General features: G+C 40.0%; 1 protein-coding gene across 1 annotated transcript in view; it reads right to left on the bottom strand.

The window, feature by feature from the left end:
• The window catches only part of LOC142380538 (furin-like protease kpc-1), a 166,088-nt gene that overhangs the window by 138,909 nt on the left and 463 nt on the right, over positions 1-26,716 (bottom strand). Inside the window, exons 2-4 of the mRNA XM_075466455.1 lie at positions 24,311-24,486; positions 11,824-11,916; positions 1,210-1,291 (exon numbers count right to left, since the gene is read on the bottom strand). Of these exons, the coding sequence (XP_075322570.1) occupies positions 1,210-1,291; positions 11,824-11,916; positions 24,311-24,486 (351 nt within the window). The remainder of the gene's footprint in view (positions 1-1,209; positions 1,292-11,823; positions 11,917-24,310; positions 24,487-26,716) is intronic.

Here is a 26,716-nt window from a genome sequence, read left to right as displayed (position 1 = left end):
CCAACAAAGCCAAACGGTAAAACCTGATAATAAAATGGACTGATTTGAAAGAGAAATTAACATTCTCGACGAGAATTAACTTGATTCCAAGTGTACAGCATTAAGCAAAGTAGGTTAGACAGTAGAAGTGCTCAGAAGCTCCCCTGGCATTAATTCTACCGTGTTTGTTTGATTTTAACACTGCAAACTGTTATTTAATGTGATACTTGGTCTGCAGCTATCCAAAACCTGTGGAAATCATGATACATTTACCAGAGGGGGCTTTAAAGCTTTGAAAGTGTGTTCATTTATTCACTTGCACTTCGTTTCTGTGTCATTTGTTGAACTTTTGTTAAAAAAAAACGACTTAAAAACCTGGTGTTTGCAAGCACTGCATTTACTTTTGGAGCCAGGACCAGTAATCAAAAGTAACTTTGTGTCAAGCTGATAAGCAGTGTTGATTCAGGAGTTAATATAGTTTAAAAAGTATGTACCATGAAGTATATTAAAAGGAGTGGTGTGCATTGATGAAGTTGTAGATGGCAACCAGCAGAATAAAGCTTCACCCTTTACCCACCAACACGCACACATATACATACACATATACAGCCTCACTCAACGAGCTGTAACTTTAATATAAATCCCAGCGATGTGGCACACTCCCACACGGGTGTGAACAAGTTTATAGGTACTTTTAAACATGACCGCTGTGAAACAGGCACATCCATCTGCTCCAACGTCGCTTTCCTTTCAATATGGCATTGGAGCACATTCAGTTTTTCTTAAGTCTTTTGCAATTCATTGGCACCTTTTCTACTAGATGCACTATATGCAATAATTCTGTCTCTCTTCAAGAGCACGCTTAACTGAACCTGCCTCATGAACACACTGATGTAAGGTATTCATCCCTCATTCGGTTTTACACAAAAACAAAGCATTAAGGATGAGGTTAAAGAGTATTTGCTTCTTTATATATGAATGATGGGGTTGCACATAAACATTTAAAAACACAAACACCTTTGTAACTTCTGCTAATAAAGAATTTTTTCCTCTTTGAGATGTCACAATGGACATTTTAAGTTAGAAGAAAATAACACGGATAACTGAAAAAGGTTTTCAGTGCAATAAATCAACAAAATCTAAATCTTCAGCGAGGATCAGGTTTCTGTTTTGCACTGTAAAAAACTATTAACATAAGATATATTTTTGAATATTTTATTCAAAACTTACCATTTGTTATGTTGGGGTTCAGTCCCGTCAGGGGCGCCCGCTTTTCTCTATAATGACAGTGCTGCCTCTGTACCTGGCGAACCTGGAAGTCACAAAAAAAATTTTTTTTTGTCTTTTAATAAGATCTCAAAAAAAAAGAAAGATTGATGATCTCTTCACATTTTGGCCACCAAAAAGACGCTTTGTTTTGTTTTGCAGCTGCATTCCAGTAATCTTCAATTTAGAATTTTGCTTTGTGTGGCTTTTTTTGTCAAAGATTGTGGCTTTAACAGAATACATTTTTTTTTTCAAAATAAGAGGCATGCAGCAAATGAAGTATTTTGTTCTCTTTTGTTTTATTCCACAAAATTCACAACACGGGGAGATTTGCGGAGAAGAGTAAAAGGTTTCCCCTTCATTAGTTCAAAGAGTGCTCGTTTGGTCTCTCCTTTGCGGTGCCATTGTCTTGGGTTAAAAGCAACAAAAACACCTCTGTCCCCCGCAGAACATGTGCACACATACACACTTTCTTTCATAGGCCACTGCTTGCAGCTTTGATCTGATAAGAGGCTGGTCCTTGTGGAGGTGGGTGCAGTAAATCAAACGACAGATCACAGACACACATGTGCGTACACACACACACACACACATATATATATAAATAACTGTCAGCCCTCTATTGTCCTCTTACACTTAAATCAGAGTGGAAGAGGTTGAAAATGAATACTATCGAGAGGCGGCCACAGTCTTTTATGTCCTAAAAGCCTGCTGGCTTTATTCTCCCTTCATGTTCTTCAATTAGACTCAATTAACAAAAGCTAGGAACTGGTCTTAACTATCCAGAGAAGACAGCTGTTAAAGCTAACACATTAAATACAGAGGACAGGAACAGGCTGCGATACGTCTACAGATCAGCAATTGGAATGAAATCAGAGTTTATTCTAATGAGAATGTATTGATTTTAAATAATTTAAGATGGCTTCGAACACAATAGTGTGAACCATCGGGGTTATTCTAATTAGCAAGAGGAGCATGACTATCCTCTTTCATTCAAACTTTAGTAACACCTTTACTTTTTTGACAAATAGCAAAGATTACAAATTCACAATATATTTCCTATCATTTATTTATGTAGGGCACTGAACATTATATCACACAAACATGTAAAAATAAAAGTGCTCTTTCTTGAAATTCAAATATTTTATGTATTGGATGAAGAAAGAAAAGAAAAAGAAAATCAACTGTTTTTTACTGGGTGTGAAAAAAAAGGACATTTATAATTAGTGTAATTTACTTTATGAAAACAGTGCTTCCCTGGAGAAGAGATCCCAACAGGTTCACCCCAAGGTCAGACCATATGTGCACAGAAAAAAACTGTAAAAAGAAGAAAAACAAGACCTACATATTTGACTCTACAATGCTGACTTTGCATGTTGTTAAATGTTAAAGTTCTTGACAGTACAGTTGGACAAAGGCTAAACAAGTATGGCTTGTTGAGAAGAAGAAAGCATCTTCTCTCTAAAAAAAATATACATCATGGCAGCACAGCTGTGGTTTACGAAGTCTGTTCAAACCACAAGACTTGTGGAACAAGTGTAGATGTTTGGATGTCCTACCCTCAGTGAAAACCAAACCCAGCATATCAGCACAAACACCTCATACCAACTGTCAAGCACAGAGGTGAAGGGCTGATGATTTATGCTTGTTTTGCAGCCACAGGATCTGGACATCTTGAGATCATTGAGCTGACCACGAACTTCTCTGTATACCAAAGCATTTTAGAGTTAAATGTGAGGCCATCTGTCTGACAGGTAAAACTTAACCAAAATTGGGTGATGCAATGATCCTAAGCGCACCAGGAAATATACTACCGAATAGCTGAAAAAGAAAAGAAATGAAAGAAAGAAAGAAAGAAATGAAGGTGTTGCATTTACCCAGTCAAAGTCCAGACCTCAACTCTATTGAAATGTTTAGACCTCTGTGGGAGAGGTTAGCTCTACCCTGCTGATGTGTAGTTGCAATGCTAATCCATCCTTAAGAGAGTTCTGCATAAATGAATGCCTGCAAACCTCAATGAACTCAACCAACGCTGTAAAGAAGAAGTTCCTCTACAATGATGTGAGAGACTGAAAACGTTGTACAGGAAATGATTACTTCTTGCAGCGAGTGGCTGCACGGTGGTGTGGTGGTTAGCACTGCCGCCTCGCCATCGCCATGGTTCAAATCTCAGCTGAGGCCTTTCTGTTTTATGGAACAATGACACAGCATAATATGTTGTTGTTCATTTCAGGTTACAATTACCTCATTTTAACACCTGGTAGGGTCTAGGTAATTTTTACAATGTCATTCTATATAAAACCTCCAACAAAAAGAGATCATACTGCCTTTTTAACTAAAGTATGTGTTAGGATGCCTTTCATTAAAACACCCATCTGTTCCTTACATTGTTGCGTTTAAAGCAAGTGAGCACCCAGTAACTGATTCTAATGGTCCAAACCACTCACTGGTAGATATGTAGGTATGAAGGATTTGTGGTGCTGCTTCACTGTGAAGTCCGATTTAAGTTAGTGAAGATGCTGCCAAGATGAATCATTTAACAAAACCAAATATGCATTTCAACCCAAAACAAGCAGATTCTGTAGCTTTCAGACACAAGACGCCTGTAGTGCCGCCATCCTATTTGTATTAGCCTGTACTTTGTTGCATCATTATAACTCCCAAACCCAAGCGTATGGGTAAATATTCTACATAAATGTTCCATAGTTATTCAGATACACACAGAAAAACAAGCATGTTCGTGTATGCATATGTGTATGTCTGTGTGGGTGTTTGTCCCTACTGCCTTGTTAAAACCCCTCAGCCTCTGGAGAACCAGCCAGGACACGGTGATCAATACACATGATAGGGAGCTAATCGCTCTCTGTCAAACCAGGCACTGCCCTGCTACTAATGGCACATGCTCAACAGGGAATGCATTTATATATACGTGTGTGTGTGTGTGTGTGTATACGTGAGCATGTATCTGCCTTAATGGCAGATTGAGTTCTCTTTAGGGACTGTTGCTCAAGGTTAGACTCAGGGGAGAAGGTGCAATTGACCACACTGTCTGTGACACTGACCCCTCCACTGTCAGCACATTCATCATCTAACTGTCAGAGGCAGCACTCTCTCTCTCACACACACACAAAATTTTAAAAATGAGTAACTGAAATACCATCAGCAAAAATAATGTACTCTCTTTTCATGCTTCCCCAACACGTGTTGCAGTGTAAAGCAAGTAAGTGCAACTTAAGAATCAAATCTAAAAGAAGCTGACATTTTTCCCTTCAAAATAAAAGCCTAGCTAAATAAAAAGAAAGATCAGTGAAGAAAGACAAATGCAATACTATGATATCTCAGAAAAATCCTTCCCCAATTGTGAGTGCAAGAATAAAAAAGAGCAGTGGAACACTTACATGACTGAACAGCTGAGGTAGAACTGACAAAGGCACAATGTGAATTTGTGGAGGAGGAGAAGAAGAAAGACAGAAAGATGGAAAGTCAAAGTGTGAGTGTGGCTGTGTTTTCTAAGACATCCAGTGAAGGATGTGTGTGTGCTCAAATGTGGCTTTATAGAGCTGACGTGAATGAAAGAGGAGGTTGGTAAGAAAACAGAGAGAAAAGCGTGTGTGTGTGTGTGTGTGTGTGCGCACATGACTCAACAGTGTATCTGTATGAATGAGTGGATGCGGTGGATGGCAGGCAGCTGCAGCTGTGTGATAGGCGAGGTGAGCTGCACAGATATCAGCGCTGACATTTTGGGCCTCACTACCCACTGACGGCCCCATGGGAAAGTGATGGCAATGGCACCAGCAGTGGCAACGTCCTTCACCACTGCCACTTCCCCCGCAGCCCCACCCTCTGCCTGTCAATCTCAACTCTGTGTCTCCTGACCTCATACTAGCCCTGGCTGGACCCATTGTGCCACCCAGCACTGCATACAACACGTGACTCTATACTACAAATACGCTGCTCCACACCACTGATTCCTATCTGATCCTCAACCCCTCCACCCCTCCACTATCTCTCTGCCTCTTTATTCAATCTCCAGTTGCAGGACAGAAAGTCCTGACCACAGAGAGAAAAACTACAGAGGAGAGGTTTGTGTGTGTGTGTTACAATCGACGAAAAGACAGAGAAAGAGAAGAGTGTAAGCTCTACAGTGGCCAGCAGTAAGAGAAGGGAGAGGGGAGCTGAATAAACTGCAAGATAGGAAATAGATAACTGGCAGATACACTCTGGCCCCTCCCCTAGCTGTCTTTTAGGGAACCTCTTGGCCTTCCCTCCCTTGTTTGCCTCACCCTCCCTATTTCTCCCCCCCCCCCCCCCGCCCGCACTCACCCTCAGGCCCTTTGGTGTGTTGCTCACTCTATTGTGTCAGCTTTCAGAAGTGTTCAGTTTGAGTGGCAGGCCGTCACAGATCAGTTCCCAGCTAAAGCGGCCCGGCAGGCCAGGGTGACGGGCCAGGAAGGGATCTAAGTGGGGTTTATCAGCGCTTCTTAACGCCTCTCCAGCTCCCTGACACAAAAGAGAGGGGGTATTAAACATCTAAAGCAAACCAAAAGGCGTGAAAGCTCCTTATAGGGCCGCAGGATTGCGGATGTGACTGGAGTCTTAAGAAAAAAATTGGGGGGGGGGGGGCAACAACCATAAACGCCTCAACAGTGAGAAGTGCTGAGGGAAAATTCTAATGTTTTTTCTGCCCTGTACAAACAGAAGAATGACTGGAAGGAAGAAGAAAACTGAGCAATTGGAAACTAACTCAATGATTTTTAGCCACCTATTATATGCTGATCATTTTAACAGCCTCATTCATGAAGCCTATTCCATGCATCAAAAGAGATGATTTTGGATGTCAGTTAGTTGAGTAAATTCAGATTCTGTCCTTTCCACAAGTTCAAACACAAATATCAGAATTCCTCATTGCATTTCAGCCCAATGCTAGCTAATATTGTTTGTTTACTAAGGGCTTCAGCAAAATAAAGAGTCTCTGAAGAGCAAAGATGGGCAGGTGATCTCCGGTTTGTGAACAAATGCATGAGACAAATCATTAGACTGAACAATGTTAATCGAAGTAAAATTTCAAGAAATCTGCATATTTCTCCCTCCACATTACAGATCACTATAGGATTCAAGAAATCTGGGAGAATTTTATTTCGTAAACGGGAAGGGCACAAGCCTGAGCCGGACACCTGTGACTTCCACTCTTTCAGACATTCATGAAATGCTGATATAACCACACGGACAAGGGACCGTAATGGAAAACCTTTGTCAAGCACGACGATATGGAGTTGCATTCACAAACGCCCCTTACAACTTTACTGTACAAAAATAAGCCTTACTAATAACTAACAATAAGACTTTTCTGGGCTCTGAGGCATCTTGCATTGGATGAATGGATTCATTCAGTATTCCAGATCTTTGTTGGAAAAAAATGTCCCACAAGTTTTTCTTTTATTTGCAATTACCATATTGAATAGAGGTCTCTGATCATTTAATCAACTCTGTTATTTTCCTAAATCAGTATTGGCCAATAGAAAAGCCAATATAATGAGCCTTTTAACTAAAGCATTAGAATACTAAAGCATTAGAAGTGACATCCAACCATCCATAATGACCCATAACTCACAGTTGTAATGTCATAACACATTAGTCATTCAAATGTAATTTATATATTCTACATTCATGTGAGAAAGCAAATACACATTCTATCATTTTATGTATCTAGGCACAATAAACACAATCATCGAGCACTTGCCAGATACTAAAATTTTGGAGGTACAGCCTCATATGAACAGCACACGACATTATGCTGTGTTTTTTATTTAACAAAGACTAACCCAAAATGCAGAAGCAGCGTGTGAAAAACTTATTACTTCCTCACTAATTACACTGTAAAATAAGAGAATAGGTAACAGCCAGGTGCTGCTTATCAAATGTAGCTCATAAATTAATCATCATCAAGTGTGAGCCCCTATAAAAACAGAAGTTTTGGCAATTTGCTGTTTCTGGATCATTAAGGTGCATGTTAACGTAATACCACTAAGCAAAGATAGCAATGACCTTAGAGAAGCAATTGTTGCAGCCCATCCATCATTGTACAGAGGGAAAGATTATTCACAAGTGGGAAACATTTTAGACGGTTGCCAGTCTTCCCAGGAGTGGACGTTCCAGAGTGCCAGACCCCAGGTTAGACTGAGCAGTGCTCAGAAATTGAAAAAAAAAATTTAAAAAAAACAGGAGCTCCACTTTAGACCCCACAGGTCTCAGTTAGCATGTTAAACACTAAAGTTCATGACAGTACAATTAGAAAAAGACTGAAAAAAAACCAAAACTGTCTTTGGAAGTATTGTAAGGAGAAAGCCTCGTCTCTTCAAAAGAAACATAACTGGCAACGCAGCTTCGGTTTGTGAAGTTGCTTCTGAACAAACCAAGAGGCTTCTGGAACAGTATCCTTTGGACCGACGACACAAACAAACATCAAGGAACTGAAGGAATGCTGGAAAGAAGAACTAAATTCCTCCACAATTTTGGCTTACTTTTTTGTTTTGGTCTTGCACTATTCATAATGTTTTATTCACTGTTATAATACATCCTGCTGCCATATATAATTTTCCGTTAGATGCTACATTTCTGTAAATAAGTCATATACTTTTTATTCCTTTTCTATTTTATTCTACTTTATATTTTATATATTTTATATTTATACTGTTTTACTTTTCTTTTGTTTTCTTGGAGCCTTGCAACGTAATCTTGCTCAAATGTACATTGTGAATGTGCTTTGAATGACAATAAAGTCTGTCTATGTCCAAGTCTAATAAATAATGACACAGTGTCACATGTCATGTGTTGTCATGTGATTTTCCTTGTCATGACAAGTATATCGTTTGGGTGTGCAAAACACCACCTTATAGATTTGTTTGAAATCACACGTGCTCTTTAACGAACCATTTTGGCAGCCATATTGACTTTTCTTTTCCAGAAAATTTTTATTGCAATTTGCCATCAAGTGTATGGTCAAACAAAGATGGGTAAAGCATCACTCCATTGTGTGTCTCTTAACACACTAGTGTTTAACTAGCTCCACTGAGCTTGATCTACTTTACAGTTTTATAAAGTAAAAAAAGGTTACCCGTAATAAAGACTCTGGTGAGGTAAGTGCTACTTAAACAGAGCTGGAATATGATTCTCTGTCTGTTGCATGGTAAAGCCTTTACCATGTACTATATAAGTACTTTATAAAATTTAATTTAAAATCTAACCCAACCTTGACTTATCCTTACATCCTCTTCATAAAATGAAATCTTCACATCACTTCCTGTTTGACTTCTCTCTGTGCTGAGAAGCCAGCCGCTATCAAATTGAGTTGTTGCCTCAATGAGGTTCATCTGCAGTTAGATTAACTAAACAAAGTTAACAAAAGATGGGAGGGGGGTATTAAAAAAAAATAAATCAAACCACAATCGTGGCAGATAGTGCAAACAGAAATTTACTGTATGTGTGTATTAAGTGTGTGTGTGTGTGTGTAATGCACCAGCAGGGGCCAATGTGTGTATGTCAGAAGCCGGCAGGGGGCTACTACCTGAGACATTTTGTAAAAGGTCAAAGCAGAGTTCCGTCAGACGTGCTTGTCTGTATGAGACTGATACTGCAAGAGGTATGCTAGTTAGGACAATTTGGATCAGAGTCAGTAAATGGAGGGAATGTTTCAAGCAAACAAGATGTAAGGAGATAAAACCCCTGAGATATCACTACAAACTTATCATGCTGTTTCCTTGTGACAGAGAATCTGTCCATCATATGTTAGCTGATTGAAAGTGCATATGTGGCCCTCATGTCCTTATCTGCGTCTTTTCTCTGAACCCTTAAATGTTTATGTTGCACTGCTCTTCCCCCACTTTGCTAATTATGTCATGAGCAGAGTGATTAATACAACAGTCGATTGTTGCCATGCTGACAGAGGGTCGCATCGTCCAGGATAACAAGGTGGGAAAACTCCTCATCTTCCTCTGAGAAACCACCATTGACTTCCAGTGTGTCCGTCTGTGCACTGAACAATAGGTTGTTCTCAAAATGTGAGCCTCAGTTCTCTCGCTAATTTTTGCATCCAAGTGAAATAATTCACTTTGAAGATAGGATGGATAGTAGTTTGCTCTAACTGTGATGGACAGCTGTCTTTTAAATCTTAAGATGCATCATGTATTTGCTATAGTTACATGTCTTAAGTAATAACAGCACACAATATTCAAACAAATTACTGCGATCAAAAACAAATAATAGGTCTCGGTTGTTGGCTGTTTTAATGAAAGCATCAACATAGTAATTCAAAAAGATTTCTGTACCAAGCAAGACAAATGGAGTGTCAGGAAATGTCTGACCTTTAAAGTTTATATCTGAACTTGTTTCGTTTCGGATTTTAACTTTTCATTGTGGGTGCAGAGAATGGACATCTCTTCCAATGTTCAAAAGAAAGGGTTTTATCATTCCACATTCTAAACAAACTCTTCCCTTTAAAATGTCTCTGAGATAAGGTAAATTGACAGCTGGTTAGTTATAGCCCATAAGTGGAGTCGATCCAACACGACTACATGAAATGTAGTATAAAATGCACCTCTGACTTCTTCTGGTGGTGGCTTAAAGGAGTAAAACACTTACCTCTGTCAGATATGCCTTTTGAAACCGGGACAGATGTGGCCTTGTGTGCCATGTGTGAAAGTGCAGAGGTAGGCCAGGGGTTCGAATTTGATTTTATCATGATACGTCTCTGTGGATCAGCTGAGGTGGTAAAAAGCAAACCAGGCCTGCCTTGTGTTTGCTTGAACAAGCCAGCATAGAAAAACTCGCCACTCTAGCCAACAGTGCTGTTGTTACTCAGTTGATTCTGCAATGCTGGCTTCATGTGTGTAAGGACACAGAGAAGCAGGGCTGAGCCTCCTCTGTTTGGTACGTATGAATGACAAGGAAGAACAGCGGCAGGCGAATGGGGACATCTTTTTTGCTCTTAGAAGGTGCAACTGATATATGAAAGAGGCTTATGTTCCATCTCAGCGGTGTTTTACAACATCTCTCTAACTAGAGACACCTAACCTCAGAGATCAGTCTCAGCAACATGGAGCTAAAACCAAGTATGTTTCAACCTTTCAGTCTACTACGCTTTGCATGAGGTAGTAATTGATAAGTGTTGAAAGTACAGTGTGTGATCCAAAGAGCAAGAGCAGCTGACAGGTTTGCATAGACAGCTCAGAGGTGGGAGGATGAAGTATATCTAAGGCTTTGGCAGAAAGCCAGCTCCTGTAGCTAACATATTGTAATTGGTTTGACAACAGATAACCCAATATAACCGTCCCCCATACACCAACAACCCTGACTGCTTTCAAGTTAGGAAAAAAAGAAAAAAACAAGGACATTTGTTTTGAGACTGGTAGCACTTTTTATGGTCTGGTTTTATAGGATTTCTCTATATAAAATAAGAAATCTAAAGAAAAGTCTTTAACAGAAAAGACACTTAGAAAAACCAATGTGTAAAATTTTCAAAGGTTCATTTTCCCAAAACATTATTTGTGCAATCCATCACATTTACGACTCATTACAAAATGTGGGACGTTTCAGAGATGTAAATTCATTTTCACCTAAAGTTACGAAAGTAGAAAGTAATTAAAGTTACAGTTTAATGAAATCATAAACCATACATGGAGTCACTGGAGACTGTGAATAAATTACTCCAATTAATCACATGCACACTGATTTCTGTAATATCTCTAAATCAGAGAGTTTGGAATAGTCTCCTCAATTTTCTTTGTTCGATTTTTTTCTTTTGGTTTGTATATGCATGTGTGTTTCTGTCTGTGTGCAAGTGGTCGAGTGTTGTGTGTGTGTGTGTGTGTGTGTGTGTGTGTGTGTGTGTGTGTGTGTGTGTGTGTGTGTGACTGAAGGGGATGGGTTTTGTAAGGGCCAGAGGTCTGATGCACCCTGAAGAATGGATAGGCCCAAAGCCACGTCTCCAACCGTTCCACTCATCCCGCCTCCTTCACCCTGTGCTGTCACGGGATGTCTCCGAGGGTGACGGTTTCCCTAGCAACTGAAACCCGGTCAGGAGGCTGCATTGTGTTCTCAAAGGGTGATGCGGAATGGTTTGCTCAAGGTTGCAAGGGAGGGTGGTACAAAATGCTAGTGGGTGGAACAAGGAACACGAGTGACAAAATCAACACGAACAACTTTTAACCATCACTCGCCACATGACTCGGTTTCTTTTTTGTTGTTGTTGTTTTACTTTTGCATGCCTCTTGCTAATCAACACTAAACCCTGATTAAAACAGCAACACCAGCCAAATGAACTTCCATTTGCATATACATGCTGGGTAAAATTAGAGTATGAATTCCCCTTGACATGGTCATGTTAAATGTATCAAACAGTCATGTCTAAGTAGCTGAACGCTCTGATTTGTCGTAGTTACAAATCCATTTCCCGCTGCGCTACACAGACAGCGCGAGTCAGACCCCCACTCACCACCTCCCCGTGTCCTCCCAATTGAAGAATGATATTTTTTTTCCAGCAAAGTGTTTACTGTATTTATTGGACCAGTTAGAAACACTTACCCCTGCTGCAGTCCCGAGTCTCTCTTCAAAAGTGGCTCTGTCAGGGCGCCCCCTGCTGTCTCTCAGGGTGTACAGACCCTCCAGGCAGCCAACCTGCCAGCATGGAAGAAGAACATGCTGTCAGATCATAAAACCCCGAACTCTAAAGACATAAAGAGCTGCAGGACGCGTAGCTTTTGCTTAGCTGACTGCTTTTCATTAAAAAGAATAAATAAATGTCAAAATACTATGCCCTTTAAACTTCAGATTATGATAACAATGCTAGAAGAGAAAAAGAAATGCATTTATATTCATCAATACAGAGACATCACAGCAGGTACAGAGGGTCAAAACACACAACGTATTCAGTCTTAATCATACATATGACCCTTTGCACTAACCGATTTCATCGTACCCCCTCGGCCATGTGTCTGGTGTGGGTTTTTCTGAGAGAGGTGGGCCGAAATCAAATAGCACAGAGTTTATCTAACCTTATCCTAGGCTTTTCATTTCCAAGCCTTATAAACTCAATCGTATTGACCGCCTGGGAGAGTTAGAACTAACTAAGTGAAATCTACTCGGCAGCAATTGTGTGCCAGGCGCATGTTGTGTGTGTGTGTGTGTGTGTGTGTGTGTGTGTGTGTGAGCACGCGTGTGTGTGTGGCTTGCTGATTCTATCTTCCTTCACTTTCATTCTCTCTATTCTCTGTCCCTGAGGTGCATCAGGGCTGAGACTGCCGAGTAAATTGTCCCAAATTGAGTTCCTTCTTGCCGGCAGATACAGGCCACATCCCGACCGTTTAGAGTGAGGCAGAAAGAGAGAGAGAAAACAATCACAGCACACATCACTCGCTTGAAAAATTTCTCTCTAATTTCTTTGCTTGGCTTTCTTTCTATCCACGCTCCCCGTCTCGCCTTCTTTTTCTCTCCAGTGCTGATTTCCCTGTTGCCTTTTTTCTTCTCCCAGCACATTATTCTTGTCTCTTCTTTATATCACTCCTTCTGTGTCTTCCCTTGTCTTTGTCAGCTGTGAAAGATGTACATCCATCTTTCCTTGCTCAGCTTAGCTTTTTCTTTCATTTGATGATTCTCTCTTCCCTCTTGCTCCCCTTCCTCTTCTTCGATTCTTTCTATCCTCTCTCACTCCCGGTTACCTTTATTCTTTTCCCCTATCAACAATCATTTTCTTCCCTTTCCCCGCCCTTTCCTCGCCTTAGTTTCCATGCCTCCTCTGCTCTCTCATCCCTCCCACCACAGCTCACTGTACCCGGTGACATAGTACCCATCAGCGTAGACGTCCTGGGTGGAGGAGTCTGACTGACAATAATCACACACTAAGTTTATAACACTGGCAGCCCAGCTGAGCTGAGCTGAACTGAACTGAGCACACGACTCCCCTGACACCAGCACACTCCATTTAACTCGGCAGGGGGCTGCAGGCTGGCTGGGGTGGGAATGAAGCATGAGACGAAGATGGGGATGCCTGTGTGTGTTTTTTTGGGGAATGAGGGTTCTTGCTGGAGCAGTGACTGAAGACAGATATGGAAATAGGATGAGGAAGGACTGTTGAAGCTGAAACTGGTGCTGGAGGGGACGAATAGCGGGTTAGGTTTTGAAGTTTGAGGTTTGGCAGGAAAGTCGTTTTTTGGAAGAAAATGTTCATGTCACCATATTTGCATGGTGTGCTAATCATATTTTTTTTCCCCATTTTTGTTTACGTTCCTGCTTCTTCCCAGCAAAATCAATTCCATCCTTTTAATTAGCTTTTAGCAGGTTTGTTTTTGAGAGAAACCGAGGTGACGGAATCATTGAAAACATCACTTTCTACCACACTAACCATTTGATATAAGTGCAGTGAGACAAAAAGGATAGAATGTAAGTACATTTAAACTCGGGGTGTGTTTTTTTTTCTTCTTTTTTTTGAGTATTTGCATATGGATGCTTTTTTTGTAGTTCTTCAGCAACTAGTTATTCTTTATACGGTCAGCATGTAATAAAAAGCTCATGATATACAGTATAACAGTTAAAGTAGTTTAATTCAACCTTACATATAAAAATAAGAAGATACACAGAAGACAGGTCGAGTGTCTCACTGTGTTCTCCTAGTGGTAAGATGATTGAATGGGATTTGTTTTCTCTGAGTCTACAGAGTTAGACGTTTTTTTAATAATAAAAGAAAAACTGATAAATCTCTCTTAGGAATGAAACCCTGAAAAATATTTGGAACAAAAATATTGAAACCTGAAATGTTAAAAAAAAAAAACATATACACATCTGATTTAAATACTACGCTTATTTCTCAAGATTCATCTTAGTTACAACATCTGAACTGTGGCACTCTCCAAGGTGCTGATCCACTGAGCGTGTGAAAAAAAAGAAAAATACTCTGGGAGGTCTCCTCCTGCACACATGTCTGGAAAGATTATCTCAAACAAGTTTAAAGGAATTTTTCAGCTTAGTTTCAGCATAGTAGATTGGTACGTAGAACCAAAATAATGACAAAGATTTAAGTTCAGCTGGAACCTGCAAGGGCATTTTACTCTGAAAAGCACAAATCTCAGGTTGGATGCTAGTATTTGTTTTATTATTTCTAATATTTTATGTTTCAAAACAGTTGATTAGAGTCCATTGCCTGTGTCCACATGTCTGCTGTGTTGCAAGTTGATACACAACATCCTGTGTGAAGAGCATTAGAGCCAAATAGTTTGTTGTCAGATTGGGCTTGGTTCTCAAATTAGGAAGTAGAGGTAGGGCTCAGATGGACACAAATACACCTCCAGCTTCTTTGACCAAAAGCTATTTCTGTTTGTGTTAGCAGTACAAGTCATATACTCGACCTATGGTCAGTTCAGAATCACCATGTCTGCACAGGGTGAACATGCAAACTCCACACAGTGAGGCCTCAGCTGACCACCAGGTTCAAATTCTGAACGTTTTCACTGCTGGGGAATATGGCAGTTTTAATGTGCCGCTGTGACGCTACTCATCAATTCATGATACTTGACAACAGGCTTTGTAAAATCAGAAAGAGCTTTATCATTGACAACTAGAATTGAATCATTTTGACTCCAATTTGACAGGAGTGCCTGATGTAGCAATATTCCTTCCAGGCTTTCTGATATATAGTGTCAACATGAATGGAATGAACAAACATATGTGTAGGCGTACAAGCGGAGAGACAGAAAAAGAACGATTCTCCATATATGTGTTTGGGATAAATTCGATAAATTTCTCTTAAACTTTGGGTGAACTAACACTTCTACACTCAAGAAACAGCAACAGAGAGAAACATCCTGTGTAATATGTTACTGATGTGCCACAAATGTGTCAACTTGACATTATTGACACTAGATGTTAACAATATACACACATACAGACAAATTAAAGATGTACGTGGCAATTAGAGTGCAATTTCAAAACAAATAAAAAGCAAACACTCACACACACACAAATATTCTTGTGCCCTGCCAGCACAAGTTCACAGCAAAACAATATGAAGCCAATCAGGGGACCATTGGCATGGCTCTCCCTCTGCTAATGAAGGCACTTTGAAAAGGTAATCTAATTCACCAGCAGCAATTAAGGCTGGGAGCGCCTTGTCACTATCAATTATCCGCTCCTTCACTCATGTTCTCCAGTGTGGACGCTGAGCCTGCCTGACACACAGCACTGTTGGACAAATCAACCCGATCAGCCAGCCAGTCACTGAGAACACTAATCATGAGTGTTCAAACACACACAAACACACCCCCACACACACAGAGGCACTGTATGCTTGAATTGTTGCACAATGAACTAAGTAAGCCTGTATAAATTGGGATATCCTTTCTGGCTGGACTTTATAGGCCGCTGCAGGAGGAGGAGTTAACATTAATCAGAATTCTAATCCAAATTTTCACCTTACCAACGCATTCCAGTGTTTTCAGTACTAACCACGACAGATAATAGCAATGCAACTACCAAATATTTGCATTATTGGTGTATAGCTTTTTTTTTTTTTTTTTTTTTTTTTTTTTATAACCCAAACGATTTTGTCACAGTTTATAGTTAAAATTATTACTTGAAGATTAAGGAAAAAAAGTACATACATACACTAGATATAAATTCAGTGAGACCAGGACATAATTAGCTTTTTCTGCAGTTAGTTACGAGACTGCTGCAACTATATTCATTTCGCCCAGCTGTACATTTCTAGTTTGGGTCTCAGTGAGACTCCTGTAGCACAAAATAAGCAGAAGGTGGAGAAATGCCTTTAAAAGACGTCATCTGTGCAACACAAAGCCAACACAGACAGTAGAGTAGGCTTCGTTCTTAAAACTCAAAAGGTATTTGTTGCTATTCTATAACTAAAGAAAATAAAACAACAAATCAAGCATATCACATGCAGATATCATAGATTCACTATATACTATAACAACATTTTTAAAGTATTCAGACAGCGTGCATTTCAATTTTCTACCTAATGTTTTAGAATACCAATCAGCTGGAACTGGTTTCATAAACACACAATGCCATGTCATTAAGAAATCTGCAACCACTTAAAGTAATATAGACATTTCTCTGTATTTTTGTCTTGCTTTTGGATGTTTTTCTAAATCATCATATGAAGGTTGAATCTTTGTCAGAGACCATTACCTTGACGGCTCCTTTACCCCGAGGAGAACTCTACAATTTGGCTGGACTTTCATGCTCTATACATAGGCATGAGCAGACAAACGGGGCAAAACAACAGGCTCTTCAAGTTCAACTTTGCTGTTGACTGAATCTCTCCAAGCATTAGCATGACAGTACTGCAGCTTCATGAAGAGGACTTTAAAGTCCTCAAAGGGTCATTTCATAGATTAATTTCGTTGCTGCTAGCAATCAAAAGACAAGGATACTGATCAATGTTTATGATCAATGACAATCTGGTTCAATATCACGTTTACTGTGCATTTACCAACCACTGTCATTTCTCATTGTTTCTTTAAATCATGAAGAAATTAGAATTATTAAGTAATTTAACTTATATGGATACAAGAAAAACAAAACACCTGTAAGCTAAAACCATGAAGAGAACGGGCTGGAAGTGACATAAAAATAAATGACTGGATCATATAATCAAACATTTATACAAGGAGCTTACTTTAAGCATAACTGAACCTCTCCAGTGATCTGCTAAATATTTCATAGATCGTCATATAGACGGCAAAATAACCTTCTAACCTGTGATCTGCGGCGGAAACATGAGATTCTTTCTCTTGCCACATATACTGCGCTGTAAAGAATTTGAGCTTAGTTTTCACCAACACCTGTGAAGAATCATTCTGTTTGACCCGGTTTGTTAACCTAAAAAAGTATTGTACAGGTGGACAGCGAAAACTTTAAAAATAAATAAAGAAAGAAAGAAAGAAGTCAGTACACTGAACCATTCATTAAATTTAAAACTTTACAACTTTCCACTGACATAATAATTAACAAAACAAACAAACAAAAAAGTTTTTTTCTTTTTTCCACTGAAACAAATGAAAAACAATTCCACACATACACAAAAATCTCAAAATACATTGAATAATCATTGTGGCAAGCGTTTGACATGCAGATATCAAATATTCTGTAAAACCTATCACAAATGCCTACTATTATGTATTATTTTTGTTATCAGTGATTTCTCTTTATGTCTTGGTTTTGTTTCAATACCTTTTTACCAGATAATCATACAGCACTGTACGTAGCATTGATGCACTAAGGCTGGTTGGGCACATACACACCGTATAAGCTGATTGAGCCACTGAGGCATCATTCATAGAGCTGATATTAAATTTTAGTGGAAGAATAATTACCACGTGGCTAATTACAATTAATGATTTGTCTTTGTCTGTTCATTTATATGACGCATTGATAGTATAACCTGACAAAATAATTGAATAAATCACATAACCCTTATGAAGAATAACTACCATTTCGATTAATGAAAACATAAATGGAAGGAAAAAAGGTTCTAAGTCAGTTAGAAAAGTCATAAAATGTGAAAAACATATGGAAACACAGCATTTCTGCTAGTTTAACACGGGCGAATTAAAACAGTTATGGCGATTAGACAGACATGACCACAATTACCTCAAATAATTGTAATTTTAGGATTTCTTGTTAATGGTGGCAGGTGTAGTTACAAATTCATTTTGAAAATATGTTTTGCAGTCAGTTTGACAACCTACCATGATAATCTTGGGTATTTTGGAGCCAGAACTGACCGTATTTGTATGGCAAAGCTAGAGCTTGAAAACAGAATCCTAATCAAAATTCTGAATGGGAAGTTCTAATCACTACTGCAGCAATGGAGCACAAGAAGGATGCATTTCATGCACATTTTTACTTGTGTTTCATTTTCTCAATCCTTGGTTATAACAACAACAATGGCGAGAAGAACGACTATCAACATTTTAATGCAATCAAATGATTAAATCACTAAACAAATCGTGAAATTAGTCATTTGAAGTGACGTGACCTCAGCTTCATGTCCCCCTCAGCTCAACGGAGCCTTTTCCGCCTCTTAAAGCTCATTGCTTTGATTTTAGGGCCTGCAGCTCCACTGAATTAGGTTCAGTCACACTGCTCACATCAACCCTTGCTAGCAGCAGGCAGATGTTTTATGTAAGAAGTGGTGATAAACTCGGGGTACACCTGCCCAGAGTCAGAGTTAGTGGAGCATTTGGCAGTGGAGGAGAGAAAAACAAACTGAAACAGTAGCATGAGTACAGGACTGTTGGAGTTATCTAAAGTGTTTCAGCTATGTTTCTCAGTGGTCCATTTCAGGGAGTCTTTCACAAAACAGTTACTCTCTTGTTTTAACCGGTCAAGCTGTCTACAGATGCAGCATAATCGCTTGCATTTCACATTAATAACTTCAGTGTGCACTAGGCTCCGATTGCTCTGCTAATCCAACACCTTCTACTTAGACTCAGCATTAGAAATATAAGTGCTCACACTATAACCAGTTATCTGGAAGGTCTGATGTGTACTGCAGAGTCTGGAAGAAGTTTAGAGTTGGACTTTGAGTCTTCTCAATGAAGCATCCAATAGAGCTGCATGCCACACTACCGTTGACAGCCTCCAACAGACAACAAAAAGAGGGCAGAAAAACACAAGTGGAGGGAGGAATAGATGTTAAAAGCAAGAAGGATTAACAAAAACAAACACAGACATCAAGAGTCATTGAGGCAGTGTGTGAAAACTGCATGATGCAGTCCACCCTATGGAGAAAACAGCAGCTGGTGTGTTCACTAACAGCCCTACAGGGGCTGTGGACTCCACAGGCTCAACTATGGAGAAACAGAAAACAGAGACACGAAGGGGGGGGTGGGGGGTGGAGGGTGTGCTAGGGGCTAAATGGGGTGAGCAGTTAAGCCTTGTTGGTTACAGTATTGGCAGGAAATGCAATGATGGAAATGGGAGGGGTGTGAGAGGTTCTAGTGTACATCTTACTGTGATAAATATGAGGACTGGTAAGTTTAGGATGGAATTGCAAAAGCTAACATTTCAACAAAGTGTTAAAGAAAAAGATGTACATTTTAAAGTAAGTTTGGTATATCTGGACATTATTCTATTCTGTAATTAAAACATGGCGCCCATCAGATTAAGCTGTCACTTCTTGCTATGCTATGTCAGTTCACTCTGAGTAAGAAAAGGAAATCCCTGCAATAAAAACCATACCTAACAGCAACAGTTCCTGAAAAACATGTTACCAAATGTTATTTCAAATTTCTTTATTAGGATAAACCCCTTGAGGTGAATCACCTCGTTTTCAAGGGGGTCCCAAGAAAACAAATAACAAACAAGTACAACATACAAACAACATTCACACACATACATCGAAAGAAATAACCAAGAAAATGTTCATCCACAAAACTTATAATTATTTTCACCTCCTAAAATCTGGTCTTCTTTCGCTACTTTCTTAGCTTGTAATGTAAAGCCAAGTAATTTCTCAATATTCAAGATTACATAAAAGAGCACTGTGCATGAGTGTGTTTGTGTTCTTTAGCACTACTCCCTTCTATTGTCCACCATTATCCTTTATCTTCTTTATCTCTGTATTTCCCTCTCTCTCTCCATTTCAATATTGAAGAGAGTTTTATTAAGGGCTAGACTCGGATGTGCCGAGGCGCTCTTGGTAATTTTCCTACAAAGTGCTTTAATCCATCACACGGCCAACATGTGGCCTTTGCAGCCATACATCATCTAAGCCCACAGAGAGAGAGAGGGAGTAGTAGCATAATTTCTGCTCTCACCCCCTTCTACTTCCTCGCCTCTACCTTTGTCCCGCTAGAGTTTCCCACCTGAGAGGGAAACCACATCTTCTCCACATATTCCACCGTCAAGTCCTCTCTCCATTTACAAATGAAAGTGAGGCATGTGCGAAGATGGAGTGAGGGGAGGAGTGGGGTGGGCAGTAAGCAAAGGGGGAGAGCGAAAATGAAAGAGATGGAGATAGGCAAGTGAATGAGTGAGTGAATGACTGTGTGAGGCTGAGAGAGAGAGAGAAAGAGATAACGAAAATGGAGAAAAGCTGCCTGGAATGAATGAAATTGGGGACAAAAGCAGGCGATAGGGAGGCTGTGTGTGTGTTTGTGTGTGTGTGTGTGTGTGTGTATATATAAGCTGTGCATGCTGTGTGCACAAAGGTGTGTGTCTTCTGTACTACATGAGGAAATGGAAACGGGCAGAGGAGTGGAGATGAGGGAGAAAAAAAAGTGCTGCATTTCCCAGCATGCAGCTGGTGCAGCGTTGCCCTCTGTATTGCCCCCGGCCAACACCTGCTTCCATTTTGCTTCCTCCGCCTTCCTCGAGCTGAGGAGCAGTGATGAACTCTGGGCCCCCTGACTAATGGAATGGGCCCTCGCTCCCGACCATTAGAGGATTGGTGTCCCTTTTGGCAGCCCTGAGTGCCCCGCAGTACAGAAATAAGCGAAGAAGGGGCGAGGGAGAAGATGGTGGCAGGTCAACCTTTTCCCTTTTGCCAAATGCGCACTCACACACACCTGGTCATAATATAACATCCTGAAGTAATCCAGCCAGAGGAATGCTTGACATAGCTTAGCATGTGACTGAGGCTATATCTGAGGCTGATCTGAACCAGGTGCTACGTTCCGAGGTTTCTGAGAAGGAGCTTTCCAATTATGTACGACAGTGGCCCCGGCTGATCGTGAAGCATTTGTGTGATTTCATTTAGCTGGTAAATCCAGTGCTCTACCTCAATTACATCTTCTTTACTCAGATGGAAAACACACCTTGAGTCTATAGAGGGAGGGAGGGGAGGAGAGGAGAGGGGATAGAGGGTAGAAACATGGAGCGGATTGAGGTTTGAATCTCTTGATGAGTTGATAGCACGTCTGCAGACAGTGAGCCAAGCTGTGCTGTAGTAATGTTATGCTAATGATATGGTAATGATATGGTAATCTGCCGGCAGTATTCCACCTCACTGGAGAGAAGGGGAGGCCTTTCACCATTGGTTGTAGACTGGGGACTTCCTGAAGTCAGAGTTCAAGACTAAGACCTTGCATACACGCACATACACACACATGCACATGTAGAAACTTAATTCTTTGAAGCAGTGTTTTCAGCTGAAATAAAAGCTAGGAAAAACATAAAACCTAATCTGCCTTTAATCGGATTTGCAAACTCTCAAGTAAGCAAGAAATAATACCTGTAAACAATGCGGTATCATGTGATGAAACTTAAAACTAGGTCGGCTGTATTGTGTGTAAACCTGCAAGCTTTATCGGCACGTAATAATCAAGTCTGCTGTTGTTCCGTGCCGACATAAAGTTGAACAGAAAATCATTCATTTTAGATCATGATCAAGGTCCTTCTTCCTTTGTCAGAGTGTGTTAAAGTGCACCTATGATAATGATGTCATTTCTTACCCATTCGGAACATTTCTTACTAGTTTGTGGTTATTGCACAACACCACAGCAGCTGTGGTTGGTTACTTAAATATGATGGTGCTATTTTGCTACATTTTAGTGGATCTCATCTCATTGGGAATAAGTTAATTAAGTATTCAATTTAAAGAATTGTTGACAATTATGTTGAAATTATCTCCTAAAAATATTAAGACTGAAGAGAAAAGCTTCAGTCCATCAGCTGCCAGAGAAGCACCTGCAAAAACCTGCAGCAACGCATCATAAAATCTGTCCATCTGGCATGAAGACATCATCTGAGATATTCTACTTAGTTTTTCCTCTGTATTCTACAGTTACAAAATGGATATGTCAAGTCTGCACAAAGCAGAGGAGCAATGACATTTTCCTGGATGCTGTACACTAAATCAAAGAGACCAACAATATGTTGAGTGCCAGCACGGAGACATTTGATTCCCATTCCACTTGTGCGGCATTAGCGCAGGAATGCCAGCAGACATCCCAATCCTCCCAAGCTGGCACTGGGCTTGTCAGACTTTTCATTCCATCTCAGTGTTTTCAAGACTATAAACTGTATCACAGCAAAGTGTGAAGCCTCTACATCTTCTTGAATGACAATATTTGCTGCACGCGAGGCGCAAATCACAGGTGACACAATTAAAATGGGTTTGACTTCACAAAGATGATTCAGTGTCGCTGACATTTAGCATTAGCCTCCGGCGATAGGCAGGTAAGTGAAGGCAGTCAGCAAATTGGACCGGGGGGGGGGGGGGGGGTCGTTAAAACAGGGACTGTGAGGTTCATATCTGGGTATAATATTGCTGGGATGGACACCTTACCACAACAGACACACATTTAGAGAGTAGAATACAATATCCTTGACAATGGGCTTCTAAATGCTTACACCGCCCCATTCTTTCATTCATTTATTAAATCCTCCATTGTTGCTGAACCTTTGTATTGCTGAACCTGGTATGTATAACCAGAATATGAACTTTAAGTATAAATGTGATGCAGTTTAAGTAAATGGGAAAAACTGTATTGCACATAGATAAATCGTTTTAATAATATAATATATATAGAATAATAATATAATCATGCACTTACAAGTTCTATTTCTTAAAAAGGGACTAAAAGAAGCACGAAAAAGAAAGCAAAGGAGGGAAAAGCATTGTTTGTGACAGGCAGAGAGGAAGACAGACGGGGTGGACTGTCCAATACACTTCTGATAAAGGTCAAAGACATGTTTTATTCATAACCCAGGCAGTAGCAGAGGCAGCAGGGCCAAGGTTGCAATGAGCTTGCGTACCCACTCCCCGGGGAAAAAGCAGCACAAAGCCTCACACCAGGCCGGCGGACACTCCCAATAACTGTCATCAATATGATCAAAATGCACACACACCTGCAACTATTGAGTATCAATAACTCAAATCCCAAAAATGAATGGACTGTATGGAGAAAATCATGCTTTACACTAACATTAAAATCTTTATGCTTACATCTAAAACCTGTGATGCACTATTTTTCTGATTTCTAACCTTTATGGTGCCATCAATGGTCAATTCTACACAGAATCAACATAGATTAAAAATTAGAAGTTAAAATTCATTAAACCTATCTTACTAGTTAGATTTAATTCTTTAAAAACTAAACAGGCCATTCATCCATTTTATGGATAGTCTTAACTGGTTGTTTAAACTTCTACTATTGTCACAATGGATTTCTTCAAATGTGTTTTTAATGAAAAGATATATACTATCCCGTTCACCTGTCCTGAGTCGGAAGGGTAACATTTGAAGACAAGAAGTTAAATAAATGATTTCCTTCCAGATCTTGAACATAACAGAGCGCAGAGGGAACGGCTGTAAATTCACAAGGGCTCTTTTCTTTTAAATCCGAATGACTGTGAATCTTTCATGACGATTCCCAGTCAAGAGAATCGAGAATAAGTTTATTTCAAAATCTCTCATCCCCCCAGTCTTTCGCTTATAGAAGAAAAACTTCTGTGCTCCACCTAACCAAGACCCGCTTCATAGCTTTAGTTTTTTTTTTTGTGAAATCAAGAACATTTTAGGAGAGCTGACGCACTTTAAGATTCAACATCCAAAGTAACCTTTAGAGTATTGATGTGGATAACTCACATGTAGTTCTCTGACAAATGGAAAGATTTCGGCGTGACAGATTAAAACTCAGGCAAATAGTTAAAGACTCAGCCCTCTCAAGTGTCATTCAGCTGGAGCTTATAACACATACAGGAATTTCTCACAAGCCAGATAAGTTGGCGAGAGAGAAGTGTGTGTATATATGTGCATGCAAGTTCTTCCTGGGAGCACATATGTCTCATCTCATATGTGTGTGTGTGTGTGTGTGTGTGTGTGTGTGTGTGTTACTCTGTGTGGATGGCATTTGGGTGTCTTTGATCAGATATGAACTATTCAGAAATGCTGCTGTAATTTGATCAAAGTCAGATATCCCTCAAGTAGGAAATGGAAGTCAGCTCTATTGGCAGCTCTTGAAAAGAAAAAAAAAAAGGCCCCACTTACTGGATGTTGAAACTGCAGGGCCATATAAGGAGGCAATAATAGCAGTTTTAAACATGCACTGACCCGTTGTATGTACTCCAGCCCGTGTTGCTCGGCCAGAGTTCTGGCAGCTCTGATGCCTCCATCCATTTGAACAGCATAGAAGACATGGCGGTTAGTCCCACGATGCCCCTCTGTGGTCACTAGGTTCCTCTGCAGCAGGCAGCCACACATCAGCACAAACGCACAGAACATGAAGACTGCAACAGGAAGAGATAAGAGAAAAGGGAAGAAACTTACTAAACTTATTTGCACAAATTATGCATGATTTAGGACACTCTGTCAATGTTACCCTCCACTGCTGCATCAACTTATAGCATTCTGAGCCTCTTTTAAGAAGAATGTGAGACAGCATTTTATCTAACAGACAAAAGCATAGTCAGCATAGTTGCATCTAGCTATCATTCATCATCACTGAATCAGCTGTATTTCTTTGCAAATAATTGATTAAAATGAGAGAAACAGACAAAAGCGATTATGACTCGAGCGATTATCAGATTACAGTCACAAAATTATCACGTAACATCCGAGAAGCGGGTCTAACCAAAAATCTGCCATCACTGCCTGAAACCGACCTAAGTGACACAAATTTCTGTAACGCAGCCAGTCATTTGATCAGCATATTCTTTTGACAAATACATCAGACACAAAACGATATGCAGGAAAACGCAAGCCCCTACAAACATTCTCATAATATTCTAAATACAATTTAACCAGACAAACTGCTTTACTGGATATAAAATAATAATGAGTAATGAACAATGGCAGCTGGGAAACAATTTGCCAACAGCCACCTCCTCTGTGTTTCTGCATGAAGTCCACTGTGGCTGCCACCTACAACATGTGAACCACCCACCTGTAGCCACACAGACCGAAACGTCCAGGAGAAATCTTTCACCCCGTGCGATGAAAGCTAGAACTCTGGCATCAGGGGCCCTGAGCGAGACAACATACTCTCTCCAGTTCCAAACCCACACGTTTAATCTCCTGGCCTTAATGCAAATGCTTCTGAGAGCGGAAAAACTGCAGAGCTCACAATGTGTGAACTAACCTCCCTCTTTAAGCAAAACAGGAACTTTATCTCTCTCTTCTTTATGGTTTTAACTTTCCTGTGAACAATGATGGAACCAAAAGTCGCCATCTCACACTATCAGCATCTACTCATCGGGCTGTTAGAAGAACGCAACGTACAAGCACAGTCCTCAGTTATATGAAATTAAACTAATTTGACTTTTCAGATCCAAGATGTACAAAACAAGGATTAGAAATATTTTCACTTGGCTCTCTGAGTTTGATGGGTCTACTTATCATTTACATATATCTAATGCACAGGTGTAAAGAAAAAAAAAGGCAAATTATCTTTTGAAGAGATAAATTAAAAGATGCAGCCTTGAATGTTATTAATAATATGTTAAACATGTGATCTCTTCTATGCTAAAATGGTTCATATGAACTCATCTGGTGTCGTTTGCTTCAATATATATTGCTTTTTTACCTGTTGCAGCAAAATGGAGATGCCAACCATCACATGTATACAAAACATTAAAGTTTCTGATATCTTATGTTTCTCTTTGACACTTTACATCCAAAAGACACCAACGAACAAGCAGTAAGACTCCAAACCAGAAGATTAAGATATCACCCTCATGTAGTAATTCAGGTTGTATTTTTATCCGATTTTTCTCGTCAAAAGCAAACGGCCTCCTCCTGCAGCATTTTCCTCCACAAACAACAAACAGTACAGCTGACCACTGTTTAAAGTCTACAGAATCACTCAGCTCCTATCTCCCAAGGCACTGATTTAAATCGATAACCTCACTTGGGGCTCAAACCCAAGTCAATCCCACTGAGGTGCACCCCACCCAGCCAGTATTGGGCCTCTGGCAGAGACAGAGTAGACATAGAGAGAGGGAGGGAAGAGAAGGAGCTTGTGAAACCGGAATACAGGAAAACCACACTGAACAGTGTCAGGGCCTTAGGGTCCACTGGGACGCTGATAAAGTACCTGGACATTTTTATAGACAAACTACTTATTTCCGTCCTCATATCGCTTGGGAAGACTGATAACTTTATATTCCTCTCAGGCAGAGGAATGAAAGGGGGGGGGTTCCTTTCAGGAGTTTAATTGATCAAACTGTAGCCACAAGGGTTTTTTTTTTTTCTGGAGATAAAAGGGACCAGCTCTCTCCTCAATACAATACAGAGATCTTTCAGAAAGCATACTCAACGAAAAGAGAAAAAAAAGGGAGGGGAAAAGGAGGGAACTCATTATGCAAAGTCATTAACAGCCCCTGACCGTAGTTCGTAAAGAGAGGAAGTTGATAGTGAAATTGTATTGCGCAGGATTTCCGAAGGTCACACTAACAAACATAGGGTGACATTATTTCAAAGTGTCGTATTATTACTCCTATCAAACTTTTCAGTTGAGAG

Source organism: Odontesthes bonariensis, chromosome 5 (genome assembly GCF_027942865.1).
Source record: "Odontesthes bonariensis isolate fOdoBon6 chromosome 5, fOdoBon6.hap1, whole genome shotgun sequence".
Lineage (NCBI taxonomy): Eukaryota > Metazoa > Chordata > Actinopteri > Atheriniformes > Atherinopsidae > Odontesthes > Odontesthes bonariensis.
The sequence above is the reverse complement of the archived record's forward strand: the minus strand, read 5'-3'. Positions and strand labels throughout refer to the sequence as shown.